This window comes from Aythya marila (assembly GCF_965140915.1).
Source record: "Aythya marila genome assembly, chromosome: 1".
NCBI classification, from domain to species: domain Eukaryota; kingdom Metazoa; phylum Chordata; class Aves; order Anseriformes; family Anatidae; genus Aythya; species Aythya marila.
In genome coordinates, this window is record NC_139042.1 from 61,153,163 (window position 1) to 61,172,640 (window position 19,478).

The following is a 19,478-nucleotide window of genomic DNA, read 5'->3' on the forward strand; positions in this document are numbered from 1 at the left end:
TTTCTTGATTTAGCTTGCACTGATTGCCTCAATTATTTCTATTTTCACTTGAGAGACTGCACATAGCTGACATTTTGCTACCTTCAGTGTTCAGGCTGGTTTAGTCTGGCAGCAGAAGCTAAATTCCAAAATGTGCATCTTTAAGCAGATGACACTTCCTGTGTTTTCTTCTTGTACTGACTTCACCTTACGATTTTCTATTTCAGTGGTACTTCAGTGTTACAAATTTACTAGCACCAATTTGCAAATTGGGGGTAAAAAAAAAAAAAAAGAGGCAGGTATGCGATGTTCAGTTAATCTGCCACCTTGTTCAACCGGCTTGCTGAGAGCAGAGCTGTCAAGGGATTGAATGTTTTATCCGCGTCCCTTCCAAGCACTGAAATAGTTCTTTGTCGGGATAGTAAATTATTTTTAAAGCTAGATAAGTAGCAGGGTGAAATTAATGAGGCTTCACAACTAGCGTAGATAAATTGCAGTGATATATATATATATTTTTTTTTTTAAAAAAAGCTTTTTGTTCGCTCCCCTGTTTTCTTTCATAAGCTACTCCTCCAGAAAAGGTCCGCTCATTTTCTTCTTCAGGAAGTTTTTCTTTGTCAGGAACTTTGCAAAAACTTAGGAGTTGTCCTTTCCTGTAGGTTTGTATCCACCTCTTAGTCTAGTAATTTTAGTTTGTTTTTGTGCACAGGTCTTTATTCAATGCATAAACATTTGATCATCCTAACAAAGTATTTTTCAGTGTTTTATATTTGTGATGGACATTACATGTATACTTATATATTCTATGTATATATCATATTGTATGTCGATGGAATTCGATTTTATTTAGTTCAGACTCTGAACAAGTTTTCTCATTTAAAGTTTTAAACCTAATTTAAAGGACAGAGTTTCTTTGTAATGCCAATTTGTCTGAAATATTCTGTAAAACCCGCGTAAGAGAATTAACAACAGATTAAGAAATGATCTGACGCGATATTAAAGCTGTCTTTTTCTGGGTGGAGTTTAGGATTTTCTGGAGAAGTCTTCATCGGATCAATTCCGGATGTTTTGTCTGCGCAGCAGGTACAGCTCAGGTAAGGAAAAGCTACGCCTGGCTTTTCACACACAGCTCCCCGAGCGGAGACCTGGTGGTGCAGAGGAGGGGGCTCCTCCTGCCGTGCCCCGCAGCTCCCACCCTAAGCGGGCAGGTTCGCTGTGCTCTGTGGGGTTGCTCTTAGGCTGACATTTAGGAAGGCATCTTTACCAAGAGCAGCACTTAACTGTTTGTCTAAATACCTTCCTGAAACTGAGGTTAATTACAACTCGGAATTAATTACGCTTTCAATTAATGAATTACCTGCACCTCTGATTTGCATCTGTTGCAGCCAGTTACATTTCAGTCACAACCAACTGCTTTTAGAGACATATGTAGGTAGAGCTTTACCTTCTGTTCCTCTATGGTACGGCAAGGGTTTACTAATAATTTTTTATTTTATTTTTGTCCCGTGGAGTTGCTCAGCATTCAGGGCGGTGCAGCTCACTTGGGCGAACACTTGATGAGCTGATGATCCTGGCAAGCTGGCAGGAGCTGCTGGCAGGGAAAGCTGTGGGGGAATTTTGCTGGCTTCCCTCTCTTTTCACCAGAGTGTTGCCATCAGGCAGGCGCTGCTTTTAACCAGAGGAGGTTTTTGTGTGGATAGCACCAGGTTTTTTTTAAACCAGTTCATTGATATCTGCCAAAAGTGGATGGTAGCACCATGGCTGCTGGCGGATAATGTGATTTGTCAGTGCTCCTGCGCTGAGATGCTGGAGCACACTGAAACGCCTGCTGTGTTATTAATCCAGCCTCTAGATGCCTCAAATAAAGCACACCTAGCAGTAGGACTGGGAGAACTGACGTGGTGAAGGCTCTGTGGCTTTGCTAATGCCTAACACGCTGTGCATCCCCACAGACAGGCAGTTACTGGGCCGGGAGATCTTTCTGCTCATTAATACCTCTGGCTGCTTGCAGGAGCTACCTGCCTGGCGGAGCCTTGCTTTTCCTAAGGCAGCCAAAGGCACCTGGAAGGCTGCGTGTTCCTGAAATACTTGGAAGTTTGGAATAGTAGGAGAGTGAGTGGTGGGAGTCTGGAGTGAATAAAACAAAGGATGAAGAAAAAAGGCTGGCACCCGCAGCATTGTCACACACGTGTTTGTTCTAGAAACAAAAGCTGAGAGGCTGGGTTGCTTTAGTTGCCTCAGGGATGAGGGATGGCACGGGCAGCCCTGCAGCTGAGGATGCCTGCACACCTGTCTGCACTGCTCCTGAGCTCCTGGCTGCCTTTGAACCAACTTGAGAAGTAAGGCAAAGAATCGCCACATCCTTCTTAGATAAATATCTTCCTACAATAAAAAAAACAGGCTGCCTGTGCAAATCTAGGTGGCTTTGCTGAAAGGAAGCGGTGGTGTTGTGTCAATATAATGCCAGTAAGCCGCTATGCAGACAGATACGGGTTGCTGGAAGGTGTGCAGCACTGCCACATGATGAGGCAGGCCCCTTGGCAGACAAACGGGCAGAGCCAGGCACTTACTGCATGGTGAGTCAGAGCGTGCCCGTGCCGTCAGCTCAGTTCAAAGATGACCGCTGCATTTCTCCTTGCTGCCTGCTTCCACAGTATTTTTATTAGAGGTGAGATCCCGAGCACCTTCTGTTCCTAAAACTCTTCCTGCAGCCTGAGCCTGTTGGTGGTGATTCCTGCCATCCCAGCCTTGGAAGGAGAACACGTTACCCTGCTGGAATATCAGCTTGGAGAGATGGGCAGCGTTCATTGAGCCCGTAAAAGGCCTTCAGGAGTGCTCAGATGAGGCTGGTGTCTTCCTCTGGAAGCGTGGAGGTGCTGTCCGCTAGGATAAAGCTCCTCTGTGAAGAAGGGGCTGCGTTGCCTGGGGCTGGGGGCAGGTCACCACAGGCTGCAGCCATCGGTGCTACTTAGCAGTAGGAGCACACAACAGCCCAGGAGACACAACCAGTGAAACGGCTTTGGAAATAAAGCCTGAGAAATGAGGCCTGACAGATGCTAGTCGTCTCCCTCTGTGCTCGGGTACTGCAGCAGTGACAGCCTGCAGTTTGCTCCTCTGCTTAAAGAAACCAGGTAGCAAATGCTGGGTGGCATTGCCACGTGTGGCTTTCTGCCTCCAGCTTAGCCCTGCGTGTCTGCTGCTGTGCACGCCAAGTGCTGAGCGGGGGTGTTAGGGGGGAAAATAAGACGTGCAACAGAAGAGCAGCGTGGTCTGCCGCTGCCACTGCCGATGCTGTAATCGCTGATTTGTGGCCTCTCTGCTCTCCTTACTGAGTTTTTCACTCTGAGGATATCAAGCACATGGTCAGTACTTCGTGATTTCCCTGGATATTTCAGAGATGGTCCTTTGGTGCTGTAGTTTGTGTAGATCTAGTGCTCGTCTTGTGCCTTTTTGTGACCTGTGTTAGGTTTACCCCAAAAACCCTCTGCTTGCCTCTGGAACAGGCTCAGAGATACTCTGTACTTGAATGAACTGAAACATTTTCCTCGTTCAGGTCTCCAAAAGTTGGTGCTAGCAGCAAACACTCTGTTATTCGTCATTTAGCAGCGATGGTTTCCGTGGCAGGGAGGGAAGGGGTAGATGGAGAGCTGCTCGAGCAGCCTGTGTGCCCCGTGGTGCGTTTGCAGCACGGGGCGGGTTAGAAGAATGCCCTGAATCAGTGGAGAAGAATGGCTTTAATCAAAGCTTCATCAGAATACACTTTCATCAAGTATTCCTCTCGGAGCCCCTGTAACCAGCGTAATCAGCTGGGTAATCTTAGTGGATATAAACGATCTCCTTCAATATCTCACAGTTTCCTAAAAGTCACTACATCGGTCTTTTTAAAAGCTTAGTAAAGCTTAATTCTAAAACCAATGTTAATGAGCCAGGAATGCAGATTTTTAATTACACACAAGTGGAAAACCTGACAAATACAGTCCAGACTAACGCCTCAGTTACACGGGGACAAATCCTGCAGAAAGTCTGTTTGGACAGCTCGGCTTCTTTGGGATTTGTGCTAATGGCACCGAGATCAGGGCTCGCATCTGGCTTCTGTCCTCGGTGAAGTTACCTGGTGCAGACCTAGACTGCAACATGCTGGGTGCCTCTAGGCGTTTAGGTGCTGGTGACACAGTCCCTTAGAGGTAAGTGCCTGTATTCCTCAGTCAGTGGTGAGGGTTAGGGGTCTTCCGAGGTCTCCAAAGGCTGACTGTGTCTACCTAAATTAAAACTGGAATGAAATTCAGGGGGAGATCAAAGGTGGGTTCTCCCAGCTTTAATCTGGAGGGACAATTAGAAGTACATCCCATCCAAGTGTGTGAGATTAATAACCAGGCAGAAAGATTCAATACTGAAAAAAATACTTTAATTCAAGCAGGTGTTGCCTCAGAGAGCTTCTAATCTTCACACCAGTCTGAAGCCTTTCCAGTAGGTTCCTTGTTGTCACATATAATGATTGTCTCTTATGTTGATCTAATTCACCTAGTGCACTTGAAAAGCAGAGTTGCTAATTAAATGTGCAATTAAGAAAAGTTTGCTCTGACAAGTGACTACAAACTTTTGTTCCTGGAACTACCGTGGCTCAGAGTATCATGCCCATGTGTGACAGCAACATCCTCCATAACAAAATGCTTGTCTTTTTTTTTTTTTTTTTTTTCCTTAGCAGTAGAATTCAGTGACGAGACCATGAATGATGCAAAGCACCTTCTCCAGGCAATCTCCTCGTTTATTAGAGATGCAAATGCTTATATAAAAGGACAGCTGGTATGTGACCCTGTTAGAGAAGACATACTGTGGGAAAGGTAAGTGTGCTTCCTCTAGATAGAGATTGTCATTATGTGAGCAGTAATTTGCAAATTGCTGGCAGGCTCCAAGGGCTGAACTTCGCAACATACTGAGTTCTGTTGAAGAAGAGCTGGGAAGCAGCCTTCCCTGCTACCCTCACCGAGGGTAGGGTGGATTTATTTTTAATTTTGTAGCCAACTGTTTTTCCTCACAGTCTGCTATACTTAATGCATTGTATTTGTACAATCACGTTGTTTATCTGGTGTGCCTGACCTAATAAAAGCACATTTGCACCTCCTGACTGATGTAGAAGGAAAAGCTCTGTCTGAAGTTGCAAAGCTACCCAGGACATAAGAAGAACTGTGTGTTAGTGACTGAAGGAGAAAGAAGACAACTGGAAAGCAATAAGCCTTGGGTACAGGAGCTTGTAGTCAAACTGGCAGACAGGCTGGTGTGAAGGAGGGAAGGGTTACTCAAACTGGTCAGGAGAGATTTCATAGGGAAAGAAGATGTTCTGTTTGCCTGGACCCTGACGGTGATGAGGAGAATCTCTTTTGGAGTCCCTTACAAAAACTGGGTCATCTTACAGGATCACAGAGTGATTTGGGCTCGAAGGGATCCTTAGGGATCACCTAGTTCCAGCCCCTTGCCATGGGCATGGACACCTCTCACTAGAGTGGCTTGCTCAAATGCAGAGATGTGGATGGTGTTGGGAGTAAACCTGAGGAGCCTGGTGCTCTGGATTTAGGGTGGGAGAGGCAGTGAAGCGCCACACGTACAGGCAGCTCTGAGGCGTGCGATCAGAGGGGAAGACAAAGTGAGAGACAAGTTTCTTGGTGGTGCGTGCACAGTCATATTGAAGAGCTCATGGCTGTACCGACTGCGTCTCACTGTGTCTCATAGGGAGCAGTGGAGCATGTCACAAGGAGAGGGGGTGAATTAGCTACTTGTGATATTGGGCAGCTGAAGCTGTCCTTCAGCTGGAGGCTCCAGGGGACTTGCTGGTGAGGGATAAGGCTGAGAGGTGTGAGGCATGTAAGGAAGCCAAAATAGAGTGTCTGTGGAGGACATATGAGAGGGCAAAACTTGGGTATCTCTAAAGCACTTATTTTGTGAAAGTGATAGATACTGAATGGAGAAGGAGAAACTCAGAAAATAGCTTCGGGTGAATGGATTTAGGGTAGCAGCCATTTGATCCCCGAGAGAGGCAGGTACTCCAGGAGAAACCACTCAGAAACAGGCAAAACGGGGTTGAGGCCATCCCCAGAGGTACTAGGGTAGCTTGAGGCTCCCTGGGTAACTCTGCTCCTCTGGCTTTACTGTGGAGCAGCATCCCCGTGTCAGTGGCAATAAGTATTCAGCTCATATAGCTTTGTACAAGAGAAAGTCCCCAGCAATTGTTGGCAGCTTGCTGTTTGTTCCCCCTGCTCAGCTCACCCTGCCCTGCCAAGCGGCCCTGCCTGACGAGTGCAGGCCGCCCACAGGCTGTGTGAGGCGGGCTTGGCTTTTCCACCAGACCTTTCTCTCACCCTGTATCTCACCCTATAGATAGACCTTTATCTCACCCTATAGAGCTGGAATTTGGCTACCCTAGGAAACAGGGAAGCAGAGCCTGCCTCGGAGCCGGATCCTGCCCACAGGACTCCCTCCTGACCCGGCCCAGCTCTCCCGCTAAGCGCTGGAGCAACGCGCGTAGCGTGGCTTTGGGAGAGAAGCGTGCCCTCAGCATGAAGAACGGGCTGCCAGAATAAAAGGACGTAGCAAAACTGCTAATGTGCTTCATATCAAGGCAGCTTTCCATCTGTTTTTAAACGATGAAGGCGAGCATCGCTCCGCGGCTGGTTGCTGTGATTAATGATGTGTTTATTGAACGGATCTAGCGCTTTGGGGTCTGACAGGCGTCAAGTTTTTTCCCGAAAAATGTGTTCCCTCCTGATCGGCGCAGCATCTCCCCTCCCGGAGCAGCTCAGGAGGAAACGGGTGTCCTTCCCGTGACTCCTCCCGGCTAGCTGACGGCTTCAGCCTACTGCTGGCATCTTGTTTGTCTTATCTTAAACGTTACCTTTTTTCTTCTTGAAGGCTAGCCAGCACAAAAGTAAACGTGAAGGCTGCGCTTGCAGATGACTTTGACACCTCCAGGGCTGTTGCAGCAATTATGGACCTCGTTCACCATGGCAACAGACAGCTTAAGGCTGTTACTAAGGTAACCCATTAGGATACAGAGATCAGAAAATGACAGCTGTCCACTGTCCTACTGTTTAATGCAGACAGATTAGTTTATTGTTCACACGAGAAACCAGCAGAAACAAAGCTCCATAAATTGTTGACCTTAATGGTCCCCATTTGTCCTGGCTGTAGCGCAGGAATTATATACGACTATTGTATTATGCCTCGCTGTGTCCAAAGTATCTCTCTTTGCTGCTGCCTGATATTATTTATACCTCGGCTTTTTGAAAGGCCCGAAGCCTCTGTGACATGCAGCTAATTTTTAATGCTGGTTTTACGGCCTCATCTTGCTTCTTTGCTTCGTATCCATGCCTTGAAGTTGGCCTTAGTAAGGAAAGGGGTGGTGGTCACTTCTCGGGGGTCTGAAGACTTGTTCTCTTTTACCCACAGCTCCCTTTCTCGCTCGAGGCAAACAGCTCAGCCTTGCTGCTGTGCTCCTTAATTGCTGTTTTCACGACGGCCACCTTGTTGGGCTGTGAAGGAGATGTTGAGCATATAGCAACAACCAATTTTAAGAGAGAATTTGCTCATTGCTTTAAACATCCTGCCTCCTCCTGATCTTGTTTTGGTGCCGATTTTAAACTCCCTCTTCAGCCCCATCTACCCCTTCTCGTTACAAAATCACTCGCCAAACAGATCCCTGGCTTAAGCCAGTTTGCAGTAGGGATCTGCAGTAGCATTACTGCTCCGTAAATACACGTATTGCTGGTCGCTGCTCGTTTTCTCTGAATTCGTTTTGTCAGCTGGGTCAGCTGGGTCTTGGTGTCTTGACGCTCCTCTGGGTGCAGTGCAGCTTTTTGTTTTACCTCCTAGTCAACATGTGGGTGCTTTTTCTCCTTAAGAACTGAGTGAATTCGCATCAAAAAGAGGAATGAGTTATGTTTATCTTCTCAAAATTTTTATCTCAGTTGGCACGTGCCTGTTTCTTTCCTCAACAGCTCACTTCAGCTCCTTCCAGTTTGGAAGTTGTAGGTTATGGCTTATCTCAGACCCTGGTGGAGATACCAGATAAAATCCAGCACCAGCTGCTAATTTGGTTGTGTATATCATTATTCTTTTTTAGGCAAGTGTTAGTCCCTTAAATCTCTTTTCAGTCTGTCACTTAATCTTGAATTTATTTTTTTAGTGCAATAAATGTAGAGGAGAGAAAGAAATACCCATGTCCTTAAACACTAGTCCATCACTGCTGCTGCTCTTAGGGCACGACAAAACACCATAAGCAATCTCAAAGCAGACTTCATGTTGTTTAAATCAATAAGACACAAAAAAGGGTGTTTTTTTTTTTTTTTTTGACCTTTATTTTAAGGATGCCCTTGAAGCTGCGATTTTGTTCTTCTGTTTGGTTTCCGTGCGCAGCAGTGCTATTTTTAGGTCCAATTTACGTGCAACGCGCTGTGCTTGCACGCATCTCCCCTCCTCGCCTGGTAATAAGCTCGTCCCCTCCCCCATTTACTTGCATCTTTTCCCCCTCACGGCACAAAGGGGATTGCTGGAGGTGCTTTTATAGCCACGTAAAAGTTCCCGTTTGGGGCAGGTTTTACTGGCAGAGGTGGAGCTATCGAATTAGCGGTAGCTCTCCCTCGCGGCCGTGGCTGTGGAGAGATGCCGAGCTCTGTGATGTGTATTGACTGGACAATCTCTTTTGAGTGTTTTTTAAACAGGATGGCGGCTCTCCCAGAAGCTCTGTTGTGTATGGAAGCATTATTTCCTACGTAGAAGGCGTTTTTAAGGCCCTTGGGATGTCCTTTGAAGAACGACAGGTATGAAACACCTCTTCTGTGCGCACCGGTACATGGTAATGGTGCTAGTGTTGGGTGCTGTACAACGCTTCCTGAAAGCATGGAGTGTAACAGAGCTATCTATGGCTTCAGTAAACCCTCCTGCATTGCTTGTGGTTTCTGCTGAGATGTTTTAAGAGAGCGTCTGAGCAGGCAGAAAAGGGTAAAGCACAACAGGGGCTTTTCTCCTTCCCCCTGGGTATTCCTGCTTGACTTCTGCAGCGATCACATTGTAGGAACGAAAGTTGGAGGAACAAAATGAGAAAAAGTTAGTGCTGGAGGCCTTTACGTTGGTACTGTTCTCTGTCTGTCTTTTCCCTGGCTCTTCCTTGTTTTCTGATGGTTGCATCCAGGCTGACTTTGGTAGCCATACAAATACTTCTCTGCCCAGCAGGAGCCAGGGCTCGGCTCCTCTGCAGAAAGCCAAGGTGAGGAGGAAGGGGCTGCTCTGCCCTCAGGAGGGGCCTTCACTGGAAATACCTTACCTATCTGCCAGTGCTTGAAAAAGGGCAGGAACAGGGAGGGAAAAAAGAAAGGAAAAGCCCAATGCAAAGTGCTGCAGAGAGAAGAGGACAATGAACAGGCAGGTGATATCCTGGTATATGGATGGGGAGCAGTTTGAAGGTTTGGAGATGAGCGAGCTCTTCTGTGCTCACCTCCTGCAGCTCCGTGAGGAGTGTGGGGCTGAAGAGCTAAAAGGAGTGTGGGCTGAAAGTTAAAAACTTTCTTCAGAGAAACCATTCTACAGAAATTTCTTTTGAGGGAGGGGAAGAAGAGAATAGGGAAATACAAATAACCTTGTTCATCCAGTACAGCAATCAGTGCATTCAGTTACTTTGCTTCTTTGCGGATTTTCCCAGAAAATTTCTCCTGAAACAGCTGCTGGATGCAGTTCAGCTGTTTGCTGCTCCTCATAACGCACGCGTTTGCCATGTTTAGTATCCCACTAAATACTCAACGCTTACATTTGTGTGTCTGTCTGAATGTTGTAGCCATTCCCCCATATTCTGAGCTGTCTGTATGCAAGTGAGTATTTATTTGTAGTGCAATAAGTGCCTTAATGCTTTTCTTTTTTTGTGTGCTGCTACTTTCTCTGGGGTATCGGGGTCAGCAGCAGATGCTGGTGAGAGGTAGGCAGGAAGGAAGGAACAGCACTGCAGCTCCTTCCCTGACTCTCTGCTTTTTCCTTTTGCCCTCAAATAACCGAATCAATGAAAATCTTGATTTCTTACTCAAGACACCACAAAGGTCTGGGGGCTATGAGAGTAGATAAAGACATCCCTCGCCAGGTTGAAGTCCTGTAAACGTTTTTCTCTTGGCCTTACCGGCTACTGCTGGGGGCTTCTAGCTGGCGAGTGGAAACCATCGTGCCTCTTTAGAGCTGGGGGCACAGGTAAGGCCTTTAGCTCGCCTACAGGTGCTGTCGTCCAGATGTGACAGCTGATCTTCTGTGAGAGAGGCAAGGACACGTTTCTGCATAAAATTGTTATAAGCCCTTTGGATTGGATGGTACTATGGAAGAAGAAAATGGAGATCAGGAGACTTTATGCAGTGCTTTACTTAGGAGGTGAACTGATCCCATTTCCCAGGCTGTCCCTCCTTTTGGAGGATCTTGCCTTTGTGTCATGAAGTAAGTGCCTCATTTCAACTTTGCTGGTGTCTGTAGAGGCCTGCTCTTATCCCCTCTCATCATTTGTCTTTTCTCTCCCTTCTGCATTTAAGCATTTACTCTGCTCTTTTCCTGTCCCAGGTTACAAGGGGACATTCCTGGCGTTTAGATTTATTTCCTCCTTCATTCTCCTAAGCCACTTCTTCAGCATGTTTACATCTTTTGAAAGTTTGGGGAATTTGCTGCCTCTTACAATCCTGGAGAGCACCGAGCATCTCAAGCTCTGGCCCCTAAATAGCTTCCTCCTCGCCTCCTCCTCCTCCTCTTTAGTTTGCTTCAGCCAGTGACCTCTGAAAAGGCTCCCTTTCATCCCCCCCCGCTGTTCTGTGACTAAACGCAGTCGGTCCCCTCTGCCTTTAATTACTCGGCCCCTCTTCTGCTCCCAGTGCCCCTGGCAGCTGCCTCACCCCGCGGTGCTGCTGTGCTCTGCATTTTGCTGCAGCGTCTGCTCCCTGTCCTGTGGACACTGTCCTGTGTAGGAACACCCCCAGCTACTCCAAAGCACGACTGGGCCCTCACTCCTGCCCAGCACGAACAGGGGGTGGGATGTGTTAATCACACCGCTCTAGTGGAAGGTGCACGGCCGTGCGAGGTGACGAGGAAGGCCTCCGTGCACGCAGCTGAATTGTGATGGATTTTGGAAATCGTTCTCAGATGTTTTTAAAACCCTGCGTTTGATTTACAGGTTGCGGTGGGAGGAGGAAACGCGGCTCTGCTCTCCAACGTGATGGACGAGCTCGTGGGCTTCCGCACAAAGGTCCGTAATTACGCGCTCGCTGTGCCAGAAGCAGCGGACACCATGCAAACAGAAGAAGGTGCCCAGGGATCAAAAGGACCAAACCAAGAGCAGAAGGAGAAGAGACACAAGTTAATGCAGGAGAGAAAACCTCTCCTGGAGGCTTGTGACGGCCTGCGCGGGAACCTTGCTGCTTTTGGAATCCACATCAAGGTAGATGACAGCTACTTGCCTTGTGAGGCTGCTAGGGTCTCTAAGGCAGCGTTATTTCTGCCCTTCCTGCCCCCTCAGCAACTTTCCTCGTTGCACCCCGCATCCCATACAGCTGCAGTGGCAGGAGGCAGCAGCTGAGCTGAAGCTGAGCTTTTCCCTGATGGTACTGCTGGCCTTCTCTTCTGCTCCCCTCAGCCTCGTGTCTCCGTGCACGCTGTAGCTACTGCAGTTACTAAGGAAGTATTATTTTGCCACTGATAATCCCCTCATGCTCAGAAATCCCTAAATTGTCCGAGTTTAACACACAAGAAAGGCTAGGAGTAACGTGTGCTATTTTAAGAAGGCTGCAGAGGAACTGGAAAATAAACTGAGATGACTTAGGAAAATAATACCTTCCTCTACCTCCTCACATTTCCCCACCAAAAAGATAAGTCCGTGCAAGAAAGCCTCTTCTGTCTTTGGCAGGTGCAATCCTAAATGTCCCTGAGCCACAAGTGCTTTGCCTGGTTCCTGTCGCACTCCTTTTTCCGTGGTGCTTTCTGCTCTCAGCCCGTTCCTAACGCCACTGTTCCTCTTCTTCATTCCCCTGACTGTGTCTCCCGCTGAAGAGAAATCCCCTCGTTGGCTCACTGCTTCCTCCCCGTCTCAAGATGCTGCGTGACTTCCTCCGTGTGCGCTGCTTCTTCCACTTCTCCTGCTCCGCTGCCCTTTTCATCTCAGCTCCATGGCATTAGTTTGATCTTGTTCCTCAGGTGCAGGATCACGCTCCACTTTCTGCTCAGCATCCTTCTCCCTCCCTGCAGTTCTCGCTGTTCCTCGCTTGTGTTTTGAGCCTCGCGCAGCCTCCTTGCATCGTTTTACCCACGGGAGGCCGTGAAGCACGATGACATTAGGGGATAGCAGCACACATCCCCTATAATTGCCGAGCGTGAGAGCTGTCACTTGTCGATGCACTGAATAAAATCAAGCGCGAGCTGTGGGCAGCGCTCGGGATTTCATGTGGAAGGGATACAAGCGGGGTTGGGGGCCGGAGCCCAGCGGTGGCGAGCTGCAGCTGTGAAAGCAAAGGGAGCCCGTGGGAAGCTGGAGCATCGGCTTCCTTGTTTGTACGTCGCTAAATCCTCAGCCTCGCTGCTCTGTCAGGAAGGCAAATCCAAGCCTTGGAGAGGAGCGGCCCCGTTTGATCCATCTGGCCAAACAGCTGTGCCCCCCCCCACCCCCCAGCCCCTTTGAAGATTTGTTTTGTTTTGTTCTTAAAGGGATTTACGGATATTTAATAACCTCCTAGAAATTGGCCTTAGCCGGGATCCAGCCCAATTTATTTTAGTTTTTATATGAGTCTCCCCAGTCCCGGGCAATGCTGCTTATTCCCTGCTGTGATCACTGTGGCCGTGCCCCTTTGGAGGAACTCCCCAGGTGCAGGCTGGCTCTTGGCGGCGTTTTGACCCCTGATTCTTCCTGCGTGCTGCAGGAGGGAGCCAGCTCCCTGTTTCGGTACTGACAGCTCCCACCTGGAGGTTAAATGTGGCAGCACCCAGCTTGCAGCCTTGTACCTCCTCTGGCCGGCTCACAACTCGAGCAGAACACCAGAGTTGCGTTGCTGTAGTGTGCTCGTATGAGATGCAACAATGTGCTTATTTTATAAAGGGAAATATTTTACATGCTGCCACCCTTACCTGGCCTTTCATGGCATGGCCTCATGGCTCTTTGTTTCCAGAAATTTGTCACAGTAAGCGTGTATTAAATGCAAGATACCTTGAATTAGGAAGTGAAATGACATAATTATTTAAACATCACAGTTTTCCCTTCAATACAAAGAAAATCCTACATTGTATTCCAGCTTCTCTTATGTTAGCTCCTTTAACATTTTAGCTTGTTGAACATTTAATATTCAGATAAACTTTTGTCATTTTCAACAGCTCTGGTCAAGTGACTGTATCAAAACCGAAATTACTGGTTTGGTTATGATACTCTTCCAAAAATATAACATTGCACTACAGATTTTTACAGCAACAGGCTTCTATCCTTCTAAAAATTCACAGAGAGGAATGTGTTAGGCAATATTTTCTTGTGTACTGACCACAGAAGAGATGTTTTCCATGTAGGCCAGCCACTTAAACATGAGAATATGATTATGAGTGCCTAACATTGAAAAATATATGTTGTTTTCCTGTAGTCATTTTTAAAATTATTTTTCTCTTAACTGTGAAGAATTGTCTGGGCTTGTTTTACAACTACTGAGCATTGATAGTGAGGGCATTCCTGTGAGGTGGTATCACCACCTCTTTTCCTAACTTGATTAATAGCTTTGCTGCGTGACGTTTGTGTTGGAGTAGACAGAAAAAAAAAATAATATCTGCACACTCATTGAGCTCCATCTGGTACATTACAGGGCGCGCTGAACGGGCTGCAGCCAGCTCCACTGATCCCTGTGTGATGCAGGCTGATGAGAGTAACACGTTTCCTTGTTCCTGCAGGACAGAAGTGCTGTTTCGACCTGGGAAATTGTGGAAGGTGGACGAGTGGAGCAGCAGACTGAGAAAAAAAGCTGAACCATCATTACAGGACTTGGTTTTGGTTGCAGCTGCTCAGTGTTGTAAATACCTGTAGTATCCAAATAAAATCTTTGGAACAAAATGTCTAACAGTGATGTAATCTCAGCAAAAACGTTGGAACTACTACTAGGTAAATAAGTACTGGCCTTGAAGAAGGGGCACATGAGATGCAGGGCGTGCGGGCATCCAAACACCCCTAGCAGAGGTATTTTTTTCTTAGGCACAGAAGGAGTTGATAATGTTAAGCCTTGAAGTAACTCCTACTACAGTGCTGCTGGCTTGGTCTGTGAAATCTTCTCCCTCATTACCACGCAAGCACCTACCTGTAAGACTTGGGCTCCTTCCAGTTTGTTTTTGCACAGATTGCCCTGAGCTTTCCCTAGTGCTGGGACTAGGGCAGGCTCAGGATCCAGCTCTCAGAAGTGGAAAAATGCAATTAGCACGTGCAGTGTGGTACCTGGGTGGTCATTAAGCCCTGTGAAGTAAGTAACCTGAGCATTTTGGACGTGAACGAAATGCCTACCACTGTGTTTCTGTATGTTCAAATCACTTTGTGAGATGCTAAATAAGAAGATGGGCTTATACATCTGAAATTACACAAGTGATCTATTCAAAAGGATAAAGGCTTTCTTTTACACCAAGTGGCATTTATTAAGCTAAACCCATTTTTAGTCACCAGCCTTCCTTAGCACTTAGGCTCAAGTGCCTCTGCTGGGATTTTACATCTGTTAGTGGCTGCATTGCTTCCACCAGTGGCAAAGGAGAAGGAAGGGCAGACACGTCCCCCAGCTCGGCTTCTGGGGGCAGCGTAATCAGAACACACCAAACTCCAGCCGGTTCATTTGCTATGTTTTTTATTTCCTACTGAAAGAAACCGCTACATTTCCAGAATGCGTAAAAATTGTAACAATTTGCATACATTAGTGAATAACAAAGTTACAACTTTTGTGTAGGTTTAAAACCGACATGGCAGGTTGAAATCTGTACAGATACCTGGGGCTTAATTGCCTTTGCCTACAAACGCCGTTGGGCTAGCATACCGTGATGGTCTACATACAGAAACGCTCGGTATTTGGAAGAAAATCCAGCACTGACTTTATTTAAAAGGAGTTGGGCTTCCCCAATAGGTTTGGGGGGAAAAGTAATTGTAGCTTGGTTTCCCCAGGGATGTAGACAGTTTACAAAATTGCTTAAAATAAACCCCAAGAATCCATCTCTTAGGAGCAGACAGACAGTTGCTCTAATCTAAAAAGAAGTCCGTGAACCCTCATAGACCAAAATGAGCAAACATTTAAAAACCTATTTTAAAAAATAGGCAACTGGTTTAAAAAGAAAAACCAAAAATGCATCGGGGTGAGGTAGTAGTCACAGTGCATACAGAAGTATTGACCGTAAGGGCGGGAGGGGAAGGACTGAGAGCAGCCTGACTTCAAGTGCTTTTTGTGGGGAGCTATTGCAAGGAATGAGAACAAGAACCTATGAGCGATGCCGTGTTCCAGCCTACAGTCAGACCACTGGGAAAAAAGAGTGGTTGCAATGAATATATAACACCTGCTGTAAGAACTAGACACATCTTCGTGTGCTTGTTCCTGCGCTTTAAGGAGTATATACACTTGGAGCTGGGCCGTAGGTCCAACGGTAGCACCCGCTTCCAGACCTCACTGAAGGTTTTGTGACAGCCCTTCGAGTGAGCTCGCCCCTCTCTCCACACTGCTTCAATCCTTACAAGCTTTGACTGAATTTCCAAAAACTTCAGAAGCGGTATTGTGCAAAATCCAACTTCCCCTTTGTATCCAGCACTCATCTGTTCTGCCTGCCAGGCAGATGTGTTCGTAACAGTAGATAGAGGTAACAGATTGGCAATAATGGCAGAGCAAAACACCTCTAAACCCAGAGCCTGAGCACCTGCCACCATTCTTCTGTCCCTGTCTTTGACTTACGACTGCCTGTGTATCACTAAGAGCAGACAGATGTGTGCTGTTGTCTGCCTTTTCCTTCAGTTCCTGCTGGTTAATAAATAGCCACCTCTGTACACGTACACTCGTGCTCTGAGCTCCAGTCCAGCAGGCAATCTGACTTTTAAAAGCACCTCGCTCTGCCGCTAGCCCCGCAGCCTGACCAGCTGAGTTAGGTGGCACTACACTCCTTACCCACCTAGCACCTCTCCCAAGGATAATTTCACACAGTTCGTCACGCTGAGCTCCAGGTGAGCTGAGACCAGCTAAAGGAATTCAAAATAGTTCTTCTTCAGGCAAACACAATCACTGTTCCCTGCTAATATACCTACAGCGTGCCCTTATTCTGCAACGGGGGGAATCTTCTCCCAGAAAGCCAGACGTGGCAGGCAGGGGTGTGCTGCTGGGAGGAATGCTGCCCCTGGGACTGGGAATGGAAAAAGGCAACTAGTTACATTCAGAATCTAAAGCAACTTCATGCGTTCCCTTTCCAACGAGGCTTAGTTTTGCTTCTTAAAGTAAATACACTAGCATGGCAAAAAATGAAGTGCAACAGTTAACTCTAGACAGACGGCCTAAGGATGAAATCATGACAAGCTTGGTGCAATCCAAGAAATTCAGTTGAGCTGGTGGAAGAATTTTATTCTTATCTAAGTATCAAGTGCATTTATTATTTATTTTTTTTTGCTGTTCAAACTTTAGTTATTGCTCAATAACTATCAAAAAGAACAGAGGAATACTTTCAGTTTAGTTTTATTATATTATAACAGATCTGCAACTACAGCTTATTTCAGCCAAAACATTTTCGTATTCCAAACTCTTAGAAAATATCTACATTAATCATATTTTTCTATTCTTAAAAATAAAAAAAAAAATCTACCTAGCATACCAATGCTGCTACAGCACTTGAAAGGGTGCATTACTTATTTCAATTCTACTGTAAATGCAATTACTCTTGCAGTCATTGTTCTTCCTCTTCTTCTGCGCTGCTTTGGCTTCAGGTTTCAAAAAGTTTGTTAAAAGCTGTTCCAACTTCTGAAACCATGTCAGAGGCAGTCATTGAACGTCCAAATTTTTGGAAGGCTTGGTTGTTACACTGCCTCGTAAGAGAGCAAGCTCCAAACGCAGCCACCAGGAAGGGATTTTGACTAAAAGGAAACAAACACAATTACAAACCATATCTGAACACTGCTTTTCTAAAGCAGCTTTGTGTAATTCGTAAGGTGGCAGGCGTAACCTTTGTACCCATAAACGTTTGTCAGCCCTGCTGGGAAAGACTCTTGAGAAAAAATCCTGCATTTCTTAAACTCTTGTGTTGCAGAGCATCCTTGGCTGGGAATTTTTTAACACACGCCTCTCTTCCCATGGCTCAGCACATGACTAAGAAACAACAGTGCTGAAGGATGCAAAAGGAAAACACACGTGCTCAGGAAGTGGGTCAGAAGGTGTTCCATGGCCACGGACAACCAGGTGGCCCCTCACAGACTCAGATCATGTGTAAACACCTCACCGACTGCACTGGGAGCCATCATGTTTCATTAAATCAGCTTACAGAGAGTACGATGACAGCTGTGGGCCACACCAGAAATTAAGGCACACTCTCTTAATGCTTTCTACGTTTATGAGCTGCCTGACAGAGCATCTCCGTCCCCATCGCTCAGGCACTGAACCTCCCCTGGAGAAGCACAGACCTGGCACCTCCAAAGCACCTTTTACAGGCCATGGGAGCCACTTCTGCTGCTTTTGCAGTCCCGGAGAAGAGGAAAACAGCAGAATAATTCAGCAGCCAGCCCTAGGGGACAAGGAATGCTACTGGAATTTAAGACACCAACTAGAGAAAGCTGGGACCTGGAGCAAGGTTCTGGTGATTACTGCAGACAGCCACGCTCAGTGGGGCAGCCCAAGAAGGCAAAACTCATGGTCAGAAGCTGCAAAAACCAAGAGCCCAAACAAAAACCAGGGAGGTCAGCTACATGCCTTAGCTCAGCACTGTGTTTAGCCCTGGACATCTTGTCTCCAAACAAATGCCCCTGAGACTGAACAAGGTCAAACAGGATTGAAGAGATACCTAGAAAACAACGGACTCCTATAGGAGGAAACACTGAAAAGAAAAGCTTTGGCAGAGACAAACAATGAGACAGTAATATCTGAATTTTTTCAGCAGAAGAAGTGGAGCTCTCCACATTGACTTCTCATATAATCTGTGATCTCATACAGTAGCAAAGGGCGTACTGCTACTACTGCTACTGGACTAGAGGGGCACGCAGTCACAAGAGACAACGTATCTGAAAGGTGTATGGGGAAATTTCATTACTTCAGACTGCAGTCTACAGTTCATAGCTCATTACTTACTGGGAAGGGACTGCTGCTCCCTCACTACTTGTCTTAAGGTTCCTTTCAGTGTTATTTAAAGAAGCTACTTTCACAGGAAGCCTACACAGCTATAGGGACCAACTAGTCAGAGAGGAACTGACACCATTTAACACAAGAGCCAGCAGCCAGCTGCAGGTGGGTGTTGGCTTTATGTACGAGCAAACCAGCCTGCCCCTTGGCCTTAAGACGGTCACCCTCTATGAAACTGTGCCTTGTTTCCCAGTTTCAACTTACCTGTCCCTCTGCCTTACTGCGGTACAATGCAAGGTAACTCACCGAGTTACAAAAACAAAACTAAATGACCTATTTTTGAATTACAGAAATATTACTGAGTGACCATCACTTATTCTTCATTTTTTTTGCCTGCATTTAACTGTTTTGAAAACATATATTCCATACGTAAGTGTCTTTGGGAATTGAGCCAGGATCACACTTTTCTGCCTCAAATGTGGGAGATGTTAGTTTTTCTTACCGTAACAGGAACCAGGGGACTGCACTACAACACACTTAAAGTTTTAAAAGTACACGGATATTTTAGTCCCAATTTTATCTGAAAAGTTCTATGGCAGGTCTACAACAGCTGCCATAGGGGAACACAGACTAACGAGAATTAATAAGTTATTAATTAATATTCATACCCATTTGTTTTCTCAGCTCCAGCCATAAATGCCCAGTGTGCTAAGACTCCCAGAGAACCAGAAAGGAGGTCTCCCTGTCCTCCACACCTCCGGCTGCTTCCTTCATGGCTGCACACCAGCACTGTGAACAGACAAACCAAAAACAGTCGTGCGTTTTTTCATCCGTTCACAATAACAACGCTGTAGCTGCGAGGGCTCATCTCGGAAGAAATTCACAGGCAGCAGTACATGCTGAAATACACCACTCGTCAAAAAAAAAAAGTGTTAACATTTAAAAAATACTTTTCCAATTGCTTTTCAGTCTTTACTAAGTAACAACACAACGCATATACCTTACGTTTTCCATCTCAGACATTCAGTCACTGATTCCTGTTGATGTACACTACTGATGCTGCCACAACATGCACACAACCCGAGCTGGACCACATCCCTCCACCAGCCACTGCACAGACGCAGCTCTCCAGAGCCTCTGACCTCCAGTGTTTCCAAATGTTAAGGCAAGGTGTTTCACAAAGAGCAAATGCTCTCTGAA

General features: G+C 46.5%; 2 protein-coding genes across 4 annotated transcripts in view; one reads left to right on the top strand and one right to left on the bottom strand.

The window, feature by feature from the left end:
* CARS2 (cysteinyl-tRNA synthetase 2, mitochondrial) overlaps positions 1-14,165 on the top strand; it is a 34,753-nt gene extending 20,588 nt beyond the window's left edge. Inside the window, exons 10-15 of one of the 2 annotated variants that reach the window (XM_082768007.1) lie at positions 1,007-1,073; positions 4,685-4,820; positions 6,883-7,006; positions 8,691-8,789; positions 11,162-11,425; positions 13,903-14,165. In XM_082768007.1, the coding sequence (XP_082624133.1) occupies positions 1,007-1,073; positions 4,685-4,820; positions 6,883-7,006; positions 8,691-8,789; positions 11,162-11,425; positions 13,903-13,977 (765 nt within the window). In that variant the 3' untranslated portion in view covers positions 13,978-14,165. Of the gene's footprint in view, positions 1-1,006; positions 1,074-4,681; positions 4,821-6,882; positions 7,007-8,690; positions 8,790-11,161; positions 11,426-13,902 lie in introns of both variants that reach the window. The other variant, XM_082768006.1, reaches the window with a different exon arrangement.
* A 657-nt stretch (positions 14,166-14,822) lies between these two features.
* The window catches only part of NAXD (NAD(P)HX dehydratase), a 49,483-nt gene continuing 44,827 nt past the window's right edge, over positions 14,823-19,478 (bottom strand). For both annotated transcript variants that reach the window (XM_082781553.1, XM_082781552.1), the window contains exons 11-12: positions 18,947-19,067; positions 14,823-17,083 (exon numbers count right to left, since the gene is read on the bottom strand). In XM_082781553.1, the coding sequence (XP_082637679.1) occupies positions 16,933-17,083; positions 18,947-19,067 (272 nt within the window). In that variant the 3' untranslated portion in view covers positions 14,823-16,932. The remainder of the gene's footprint in view (positions 17,084-18,946; positions 19,068-19,478) is intronic.